Genomic DNA, 10,050 nt, shown 5'->3' with positions numbered 1-10,050 from the left:
GGCCAAAGCAGAGGCTGATGAACTAGTCAACACTGACCGTTTTAAATAACATCTTGTGGGACTGACACACACCATAGACATAATTAACAAAACAAAAACGGTGTCAGCGAGAACTTAGAAACCTGGGACCCAAAGACTTAGGGAGCCCCGGGCAAAAACATGCCCCGCCCACAATCCTGCGGTGCCCCCAGACACAGGGACAGAGCTCCGGGGAGCCCTGCAGGGCGAGGCCTGCGGTCTCCTGTTGTCCCCGGAGCCCGTCAACGCCCCAAAAGGAGGGCCCGAGGGTGTGCCCCGGGGCCTCAGCCAACAGGAGCCCGTGCTGTGGCCGCTCCGGGGCCAGAACCTGCCGTCAGGGCGTCCAGGGCCGTGTCCCCCGAGGGGCCAGGGGAGGGGCTCCCTGCCTCCGGCTCCGGGGCTCCTGGTGCTCCTGGCTCCCGGCTGCATCCTTCAGTCTTCACATGGCCCCTCCGTCACGTGCTTCTCCTGCATGTTCACGTGCGCACTCCGGCCGATCATGTGGCCCCGGTCCTGTTCATGGTGCAGGTGAATCACCCACAGCCTGTGCGGAGCCGCTGCGCCCATTGCAGGGGAGGCTCCGGCAGCACAGAGAGGGCAGGGGCTTCCTGGAGGGCACAGCCCAAAGGCAGAGCCACAGAGGGAACAGGGGCTGCCCGCCTGCGTCTTCCTGACCTGTGACCTCTGGGTAAGACGTGGATTGGGGTCTGCAAACCGGCCAGCTGACCTCCTGCATGCGCCCGGGCCGCCTCCACATCCCTGATGCCACCCACCTCCGCGGCAGCACCTGTCACCCCGGGGCCCCGCGGCGCCCAGCACCCTCAGCCCCTGCAGCCCGGGACCCGCCGAGCCCGGCCCCCCGTCCCAGTCCCCCAGGTCCGGCCTGCATGCAGCCCGGGCCCTCACACCCCTTGGACAGAGGGGTGCGGACCCCAGGGCTGCCGTCCAGCTCCTGGAGGTCCGGCCGCGGGGGACACACAGCTGTGGCGCCCCCTGCCCTCCGCCCTCCCCTGCCGAAGGGGGTCCGGCTGTGGCTCCGCCTCGGAGGCGGCGGACGCTGCGCCCTCTGCCGGCCGGCCCCGTTCCTGCAGGAGGCAGAGCCGTCCCCGCGGCGCCCGGCCGCTTCCAGCCGGGTCAGAGCCAGGCCGGCCTCCCGCAGCGACCGGCCGAGCTGGCCCGGGGCCGGGGGCTCTGCCCTGAGCCGTGTGGCCTTGCCGCCGCGCCCCCGCAGAGGTGCGGGGGACAGAGGCGGAAGGCTGCGGAGGGGAGCGCCGGCCTCGCCGCCTCCGGGGCGCCCCCCGCGGGGAAGGCTGCGGAGCTGGAGCGGCCGGCTCCGGCGGGACACGGAGCGCCGGCGCCGGGGAGGCTGTGCCCGTGGCCCCCGCCGTCCGCCCGGGACGCCGCCCGGTGACCGCACAGCCCGGCGGCTCCCCCCCCCCCCCCCCCCCCGGCCGCCGGCACGATCGGACCCATCCCGGCCCGGTCCCTGCTGGAGGGAACGAAGGATGCTCGAACCCGGAACCGCAGCGCCGCAGGGCCTGCTGGGAGGGCGTGGGCTGGGTCGGGGTGTTGCTGTTTCCATTGATCCCGGGGGGCTGGGCCCCGGGCTGCCTCCTCCCACACCGGCCCATGCCGCAGCCCAGGCGGGTGCCCTCGAACCGGGACCGAACCGGGAGCGAACCGGGCCCTCCCGCCCACAGGCCGCGCAGGAGGCCTGCTGACCCGGCGGTGAGGCCTGTTCTCCAGGGGAGCCCGACATCTTTGAGTCTTTTGTCACCGCGGGAGCATGAACGGACCATGTCACTGTCCCCTGCCCTTATGGAACCTCTCCCACCAGCACCTGCCCTCTGGGAGCTTCTGGGACCTTCTGCCCGCCCAGCGCCTGCCCTTCTGGAACCTTCTACCCCCCCCCCCCCCCCCCCAGTGCCTGCCCTTCTGGAACCTTCTCTCCCCCAACGCCTGCCCTTCTGGAACCTTGGCCCTCGCCGGCGGGAGCCAGGCCTGGCGCTGAGCGCGGGGCCTTCTGGGAGCGCATCCTGGGCGGCCTCAGGCCCAGCGGCTCCTGCGGCGCATGCGCAGCTTCTGGAAGTTTCGGCTTCGAGGTTCAGACGCCACGGGGACCAGGCAGGTGCGGACGGAGACCGGGGTGCGCGGGCTCCCCAGGCCCGGCCCCAGGCCCGCTGCAGGGAAGGGGTGCTCGCTGAGGAACATTCCAGAAGGAGCCCAGCGCCCGGGGGTGACCCGCGGTGGGCGGGCACAGTCGAAGGGGCGGGAAGGGGGCCGGAGGAGCGGGTGCGGGTCGGGTCAGTGCGGTCCCCGCTGGGCGCTGGGATGGACACAGGCCCAGGCGGGCCCACGGGGCTGTCGGGGGAGGAGCAGGAGGGCGGGCCCTGCGTCCATGGCAACAGGCTTTGATGGACACCTGGTGCCGAGCTGACCGACAGCCCTGCTTCTGTCCAGGGCCAGCTCCGCGCGAGATGACGGTCCTCCTGGCCTTCCTCCTGGCCGTGGGCCTGCCGTGGGTGGAGACCAACGTCACCGAGATCGGGAGGAGAGGTGGGTCCTGCGGGACCCGGCCCCGGCGCAGAGCCGGAACCAGGGCTGGGCCCACCGCGGGAGGAGGTTCCGGGCTGGGCGGTGGGCGGTGGGCGGTGGGCGGTGGGCGGTGGGCGGTGGGCGGACCCAAGGGGCAGACTCCAGAGCTGGGGTCTCTGTTCCCGGAGCAGCAGGATGTGGACGCCAGGTGTGTGTGTGTGTGTGTGTGTGGGGGGGGTCCTGGGTGAGGTGTGGGGTCCATGCCTGGGTCTGTGTGCCTGCTGTGTGTCTGGGTGTGGAGGAGGGAGACACACCCTGTGGGCGCCAGGGAAGCCTCAGAAAGACCAGGAACTCAGCCAGATGCTCTGTGGGTGTGGGAAGGCTGGGCCCCCTGGAGGAGGGGGGTGTCCCACCCTTTTCTTCCTTCCAGGCGGCCTTATGTGCCACGTCTGCGAGGAATTCTACAGTTTGTCTTGCACCAACCCCACCCATTGTGAAGACGGCGATACATTTTGTGTGACTGTCATCGTGAGTAAGTTGCGCTGACCCTGAGCAGCACGGTGTGAGCTGGGAGGTCCATTTACTGGGGGTTTCCCAGCTGACGGTGTGTTCACCGGTGCTGGCGAAGGTCCAGACGAGCCACACCAGCCTGGCAGCGAGCGGCTCCCTGGAGGCCAGCTCCGCCCTGGGCGATGGCTCGGCTGTCCGGGGCCCCTGGCGCCCATGCACTTGTGTGTGGTCGCAGAGGCCTGAGCAGCCCTTGTGGAGGCCTCCGCCGCCTGTGCACCCCAGACAGAGCCCCGGCCCCGGTCCTGGCACGGGCACAGGCCAGGCGTGGGCACAGACGCCAGTCACACGCACAGCCCACACAGGCCTGAGGGCGCCGGAGGCTCAGGCTGGGCAGACCCGTGCGCAGCCGTGTCCCTGCGCCCACGCAGCGCTGCTGCTGTCTGCCCCCTCAGGGATGCTGGTGCGTTTCTTCTACGTGTCCCGGCAGTGCACCGGGTCCTGCCCGGCGATCAGTTCCGTCGACAATGAGATGCAGCCCTACAAGTCCTACGTCCTCCTGCAGCCGACGCCGTTCCTCTACGCCTCCTGCTGCAACACGCCCATGTGCAACACACACAGCCCGTTCATCAACGACACCGAGTGGAAATACTACCGCGAGGCGGGGGGCGCCCGCGCCCCGCGCTGCGGCAGAGCCGGGCCGGTGCTGCTCCTGGCACTCGCCGCCGTGTCCCTGGGCCTCAGAGGGTCCTGAGCGCAGGGCCAGCCGGGCGGGCCCTCCATGGGGAGCTGTGGCATTAAATTGTGTTCCCTGATGAACGTGTGGCTGGCTCCGAGGGGCGCTGGAATGGGAGGTGGGGAGCTGTCTGTACTCAGCGAGCCCACGGCTGCTGGGGCCAGCTGTGCTCACAAAGGGGGGCCAGCTTGTGGGGGACGGTGATGACTTAAGGACACACATCACCAGCCAGTCAGGATGCAATATGGGAAGTAGGAAGAAAAAAGGAGACATTCTGTTCATTCCTTTTTACTTTTTTTTTTTTTTAAATATATTTTATTGATTTTACACAGAGAGGAATTGAGAGGGACAGAGAGTTAGAAACGTCGATGAGAGAGAAACATCGACCAGCTGCCTCTTGTACACCCCCCACTGGGGATGTGCCCACAACCAAGGCACATGCCCTTGACTGGAACCGAACCAGGGACCCTTCAGTCCGCAGGCCGACGCTCCCACATGTGTCAAACACAAGGTCCGCGGGCCAAATCCAGCCCACCAGGCCTTGCAGTGTGACCCGCACCACGCTGTCATCACTGCACTCCACTGTCAGTTTATGACATTGTCAGTTTATGACTGTTCAGTAAACCATTCGGCCTGCGATTTAGGCTGGATTTTAGATTTTGGCCCCTTCTCTGATTGAGTTCGACACCCCTAATCTATCCACTGAGCCAAACCGGTCCTGGCAATTCCTTTCTACTTTTAAAAAATACGTTCTTTATTGATTTTTTAGAGGAAGTGAGGGAGAGAGAGGCTGACACATGGTTGTCTGTGAAGCAGTGACCGGCTGCCTCCTATACGCCCCCTCCTGGTGTCTGTGTGAAGTGAAGCCTTGCCACCTATGGCCAGCAGCCTCTTTCCCACCTGCCAGGGCTGCAGTAAGGGGGCTGGAGTCCCCCCGTGGAGAGGAGCTTCCAGCTCTGCCCTTTGGGGTTCACAGGTTCAGCGAATGGGGAGGAGGGACCCCTCGGTGGAGCGGGTGAAGCCTGGGAGCCTGTCTGAGGAGGGAGACGCGGCTGCTCCTCCTGAGCCCCTCCTCCTGTCCCGGAGACAGCGGTGCCCCTGCACGGACCCGGACTTGCCCCACGTCCCCAGCGTGCGGACCCCCCCCCCTCGTCCTCCCGCACGCTGTGCACACCTGCTTTACGGTGCGCCATGGAAGAGGCCAGGGGTCAGGCTCCGGGCGGGCGGAGCAGGTGCCCCTGCCTGGGGTGCACTCAGTGGGGCAGGCGGTCTGGAGCCTCCCAGAAAGCCTCTGGCCCCAGAAGGAGGCAGGTGGGGCAGGCAGAGGGGTGTTCTGTGCCGTCCCTGAGACACGGAGGCGGCCATTCTGTCACTCCTGAACCCTCAGTCTCTCGGGGGGACAGGCGCAGCCCCTGTGGTGGGCCAGCAGTCCCGGGAGGGGGCGCATTTGTAGCCTCTGTTCTCCTCCCTGTGCTCACCCTGCCCGCAGCCACCGCTCACACGCGCGGGCTGGGAGCAGCCCTGTGGCGGGGCGGCCCACGGGCGCTGCTGGAGGCGGAGCACAGAGGCGGCCGGCAGGGGGTCTCCATCAGGAGCCGGGAGGGCGAGGGAGGGCGAGGGCGAGGCCTCATGGCAGAAAAGGACTGCGTGGGCAGGATAACGGTGCCTGGGACAGGCTGCGGCAGAGACGTGCTCACCACTGGGCGACCCCAGGGGAGCAAGTGACCCGCGGGAGGAGGGCAATGGGGTGATCGCGTCAAACCAGCGGAGGGAGAGCCCCACCGGCCCGGCCGTGGCCCAGAGACACCCCACGTCCCAGGGGAGCCGGCGGAGGGGGGCGCGGCAGCCCCGCCGGCGCCCAGGGACCTGCAGGCCCAGCGGCCACCCCGCCGGGAGCGCGGGTGCAGGCGCCGGGGCTTCTGGGAGCGCTGGCGCCCTGGGGGCGGGGTCTCCAGAGGCCCCACTGGCTCCCGTCATGCTTCGCGCAGCTTCTTGAAGGTTCTGCTTCACTCTCGTGACAGTTGGGCCAGTGCAGAAGGCTCTGGAAGGCTAGGGCTTCGGGAGACGGTTCCATAAGGTCAGGGAGGTTTGGGGGGAGGGACTCTAGAACTTCGGGGTGCTTGGGGGGGCAGGGTTCTAGAAGGGCAGGAGCTTTGGGGGCGTGGTTCCAAAGGGCTGGGAGCTTGGGGTAGAAGGGAGACATGGAAGGTTCCAGAAGGTCTGGGAGCAACGTGGGTGGGGCCGCAGACCCAGACCTCAGCCTCGGCTCAGGGTTCGGTCCTGGAGGGCAGCCCTGGCGCTTGGGCCTGGGCATAGGGGCACCCCGCCTGCCCAGCGCCAGCCCCGCCCCTGCCCGCCCACCTGCGCCCTGGCCTCCCCGCAGGTCCGCGGTGCCGCGATGCTGCTGCTGCTGTGCACCCTGCTCCTGGCCGGGCTGCCGCTTTCGCTTTCGCAGCTGGACGGGGAGGAGGTGATGCCTCTCGCGTGTGAGTGCCAGGGCCCCCAGGGACCGGGTCCTGGGAAGGTTGGGGTGCAGGTCCCCCCTCTTCACCAGCCGGGGACCCCGGTCCCCGAGCCACGAGGGGTCCAGGGGAATGGGGGGAAGGCCTTGGTCTGGAGCCGCGCCCTGGAAACCTGGGGCTCCTGCTGCTGGCAGGCAGCAGGGGTGCTGGGTCCAGCGAGCTCTGGGGGTCCTGGCCTCTGAGGGGGCCGCACCCGCAGAGCAGAGGTGTCCACCACCACGGGGGCTCCGTGGCCTGCCTCTGGGAACCGGTGCGGCTCCCGGTGGCCTTGGCTGCTGCGCAGGGAGCTGGTGCTGCCGGCCTCGCAGCCCCCAGGCTGGGCCTTGCGCACCCGGTCCTCCGGGCCGGAGGGGAGGGAGGGGGAGCAGCGCTGAGGGCCCTCTCTTCTCAGTCACCTACAAACTGAAATGCTACGAGTGTGCGACCATCAACACCTTCGAGTGCCCGGAGATTAAGGAATGCCTGTACGACATCCGGCGCTGCATGACCATCTCCATCCGTGAGTGCCCGCCCCTGGGCGCCCCCAGAGCCGCGTGCTGGCAGGGCGGCTGGCAGTGGACGTGGCTCCCAGGGTGCCCAGCGGCTGGCAGCGAGGCCTCCACCGGTGCCCCCTGCGGCCCGGCGGTTCCTCCTGCTGCCGGGCCCAGGAGTGGCCGCCCGGGCCTCCGGGGACAGTGCCTGCCGCAGAGGAGGCCAGGCGGGGGCAGAGCAGACCGGCCTTGCAGGCGCTTCTCCTGTCCCTCCGTCCCTGCCCTCTCCCTCTCGCCACTGCACATGCTCTCGGTGAGGATGGAGCACACGGAACGGGGTTCCGTCAGTGTGGCGGTGACCAGGCCCCTCACCGCGGGGCCGAGGAGGTGCTGGCGGTGCAGAGGGGAGTGACCGGCCCTCGGGTGCACTGGACATTCTTTGTCAGCCAAGAATTCCATCCAGGGCCTGGCCGGTGTGGTTCAGTGGTTGGCATTGTCCCTGGCATGGAAAGGTTGCTTTTCAATTCCTGCCCAGGGCACATTCCTGGGTCGGCTCGGTCCCCGTGCGGGAAGTGCAGGAGGCAGCGGGAGGCTGTCTCTTCCATCGCTGTTTTGCTCTCTCCCTCTCCTGGCCTCTCTCTGAAAAAGTCAATTTAAAATTTAAAATAGAAAGAATTCTAGCAACGTAGTGACATTTGGGTGAGGGTGTGGGCACGGCATAGCCCATGAGCATGAGGGAGAGGGTGAGGGTGAGGGTGAGGGAGAGGGTGAGGGTGAGAGAGAGGGAGAGGGTGAGGGTGAGGGTGAGGGAGAGGGTGAGGGAGATGGTGAGGGTGAGGGAGAGGGTGAGGGTGAGGGTGAGGGTGAGGGAGAGGGTGAGGGAGATGGTGAGAGTGAGGGAGAGGGAGAGGGAGAGGGTGAGGGAGAGGGAGAGGGTGAGGGAGAGGGTGAGGGTGAGGGTGAGGGTGAGGGAGAGGGTGAGGGAGATGGTGAGGGTGAGGGAGAGGGTGAGGGAGAGGGAGAGGGTGAGGGAGAGGGTGAGGGTGAGGGAGAGGGTGAGGGTGAGGGAGGGTGAGGGAGAGGGTGAGGGTGAGGGAGAGGGTGAGGGTGAGGGAGAGGGTGAGGGTGAGGGAGAGGGTGAGGGAGAGTGAGAGGGAGAGGGAGAGGGTGAGGGTGAGGGTGAGGGTGAGGGAGAGGGTGAGGGTGAGGGAGAGGGTGAGGGTGAGGGAGAGGGTGAGGGTGAGGGAGAGGGTGAGGGTGAGGGAGAGGGTGAGGGTGAGGGAGAGGGTGAGGGTGAGGGAGAGGGTGAGGGTGAGGGAGAGGGTGAGGGTGAGGAGAGGGTGAGGGTGAGGGAGAGGGTGAGGGTGAGGGTGAGGGTGAGGGTGAGGGTGAGGGGAGGGTGAGGGTGAGGAGAGGGTGAGGGAGGGTGAGGGAGAGGGTGAGGGTGAGGGTGAGGGTGAGGGAGAGAGGGAGAGGGGTGAGGGTGAGGGTGAGGGTGAGGGTGAGGGTGAGGGAGAGGGTGGAGGTGAGGGAGAGGGGGAGGGAGAGGGAGAGGGTGAGGGTGAGGGAGAGGGTGAGGGTGAGGGGAGTGGGTGAGGGAGAGGGAGAGGGTGAGGGAGAGGGTGAGGGAGATGGTGAGGGTGAGGGAGAGTGTGAGGGTGAGGGTGAGGGAGAGGGTGAGGGTGAGGGTGAGGGAGAGGGTGAGGGTGAGGGAGGGGGAGGGTGAGGGTGAGGGTGAGGGGTGTGGGTGGAGGGAGAGGGTGAGGGAGGGTGAGGGGGGGGGGAGGGGGAGGGGGAGGGGGAGGGGGAGGGGAGGGTGAGGAGGGGGAGGGGAGGGTGAGGGTGAGGGAGGGGGAGGGGGAGGGGGAGGGGGAGGGGGGAGGGGGAGTGTGCCTGGTGTTCAAGCAGGGTTCCATCCGGGTTCCTTTTCAGGCCTGAACTCCCGGGAAATACTGGTGTACAAGAACCTGCACCAACACTGCACGTACGTGTACCCGTCCCAGGAGCCGCCGGAGGCCCCCAAGGTGCTGAGGACCAACAGCTTCTACTGGGTGTACTGCTGCGGGGCGATGAACTGCAACGTGGGGGGGCCCACCAACCTGGAGCGGGACATCCTCCCGGACCTGACCATCGAGGAGGACCTGCAGGGCGCCGCGGGCCCGGGCGGCCGGCGGCTCTGGGGCGTGCTCCTGAGCCTGGCCTCCGTGCTGCTCAGCGGCGCCCTCACCTGAGGGTCCCGGCCTCTGTGCCGGGCCCCGCCCCCCCTTCCTCGGAGCGTCCACTCCCCTGTGCTGTCAGTGGGCCCGCTGGCCAGTCCCCATTCAAACAAGGTTCAGGCGAATAAAGAGCTCCTGTTGGCGCGGCCCCTGGGGCTCATTTGTGGGCTGTGCTGATGGCGTCCTTCCCGGCACCGCGGCCCGCGGGCCACACAGCCCGTGGTTCCAGGGAGGCCTGGAGCGGAGCCAGCTGCCCGGAGCTCCGCCCTCAGCCCTCGCTGGCCTGCAGGGCTGGGCTGGGCGGCCGAGCAGAGCTGTGCCTGGTACCCAGGGCCCTGCCATGGGGACGGCCCGGCGTTCCTGTGGGCCACCAGGCTCTGCAGGAACTGGTCCTCTTCCCCCGTGACAGCTGAGGAGGGCGAGGGACCCCAAAGCCCGCGGCGATGGCCGGCGGCTGGCCTGGGGCTCCGGCGGTGAGTCAGGAGAGGCTTGCCTGCCGCCTGCTCCCGCCGGGGCCGGGTGGGGGCGATGGCTGATCTGGCGTCTGCCGGGCGGGCTCCGTGCTGTGGCTGTTCAGTGTGCCGCCATCACTCCCCCGCAGGACCCTTCACCCACAGAGAGCCTGCATCGAGCGCAGCCCGCTCCCCAGCCGCACCGGCTGAGCGGCTCAGAGGCTCCCAGGAGCCGCGTCTGCGGGGGAGGCTGGAGAGGATGATGGAGGGGAAGCTCCGATCCCAGCAGGACCAGCCGGAGGGCTCCTGTGGAGAGGGCGCCGCCCAGTCCCCTGAGGGCTCTCCGCCCGTGGCCCTGAGGCCCGTGGCCCCGAGGCCCGCGCAGCCTCTCCCGTGGGTGAGGGTCCGGCAGGAGGCAGAGTGAATGGGGAGGAGGGACCCCTCGGTGGAGCGGGTGAAGCCTGGGAGCCTGTCTGAGGAGGGAGACGCGGCTGCTCCTCCTGAGCCCCTCCTCCTGTCCCGGAGACAGCGGTGCCCCTGCACGGACCCGGACTTGCCCCACGTCCCCAGCGTGCGGACCCCCCCCCTCGTCCT

The 10,050-nt window shown here is 68.3% G+C and overlaps 2 protein-coding genes across 2 annotated transcripts; both read left to right on the top strand.

The window, feature by feature from the left end:
- Positions 1–2,032: 2,032 nt before the first annotated feature.
- Positions 2,033–4,028, top strand: LY6K (lymphocyte antigen 6 family member K). The gene is made up of 4 exons (XM_084907279.1): positions 2,033–2,146; positions 2,479–2,574; positions 2,984–3,085; positions 3,516–4,028. The coding sequence occupies exons 2-4, from the start codon at positions 2,496–2,498 to the stop codon at positions 3,812–3,814; spliced, it is 480 nt and encodes a 159-aa protein (XP_084763405.1). The 5' UTR covers positions 2,033–2,146; positions 2,479–2,495; the 3' UTR covers positions 3,815–4,028.
- Positions 4,029–5,771: 1,743 nt separating this feature from the next.
- GML (glycosylphosphatidylinositol anchored molecule like) lies at positions 5,772–9,152 on the top strand. The gene is made up of 4 exons (XM_084907277.1): positions 5,772–5,873; positions 6,180–6,282; positions 6,710–6,817; positions 8,721–9,152. The coding sequence occupies exons 2-4, from the start codon at positions 6,195–6,197 to the stop codon at positions 9,017–9,019; spliced, it is 495 nt and encodes a 164-aa protein (XP_084763403.1). The 5' UTR covers positions 5,772–5,873; positions 6,180–6,194; the 3' UTR covers positions 9,020–9,152.
- Positions 9,153–10,050: the final 898 nt, after the last annotated feature.

The sequence above is a fragment of the Pipistrellus hanaki genome (genome assembly GCF_964339955.1).
Source record: "Pipistrellus hanaki genome assembly, contig: scaffold_41, whole genome shotgun sequence".
NCBI classification, from domain to species: Eukaryota; Metazoa; Chordata; class Mammalia; order Chiroptera; family Vespertilionidae; genus Pipistrellus; species Pipistrellus hanaki.
This window is presented reverse-complemented; position numbering and strand designations above follow the sequence as displayed.

Excerpts from the sequence above, each read along its gene's own strand:
- LY6K (XM_084907279.1), top strand. The coding sequence starts at position 2,496 with ATGACGGTCCTCCTGGCCTTCCTCCTGGCCGTGGGCCTGCCGTGGGTG. Across the intron at positions 2,575-2,983 it reads CACCGAGATCGGGAGGAGAG|GCGGCCTTATGTGCCACGTC; the intron begins GTGGGTCCTGCG and ends TCTTCCTTCCAG. Across the intron at positions 3,086-3,515 it reads TTGTGTGACTGTCATCGTGA|GGATGCTGGTGCGTTTCTTC; the intron begins GTAAGTTGCGCT and ends CTGCCCCCTCAG.
- GML (XM_084907277.1), top strand. The coding sequence starts at position 6,195 with ATGCTGCTGCTGCTGTGCACCCTGCTCCTGGCCGGGCTGCCGCTTTCG. Across the intron at positions 6,283-6,709 it reads GGAGGTGATGCCTCTCGCGT|TCACCTACAAACTGAAATGC; the intron begins GTGAGTGCCAGG and ends CTCTCTTCTCAG. Across the intron at positions 6,818-8,720 it reads CTGCATGACCATCTCCATCC|GCCTGAACTCCCGGGAAATA; the intron begins GTGAGTGCCCGC and ends GTTCCTTTTCAG.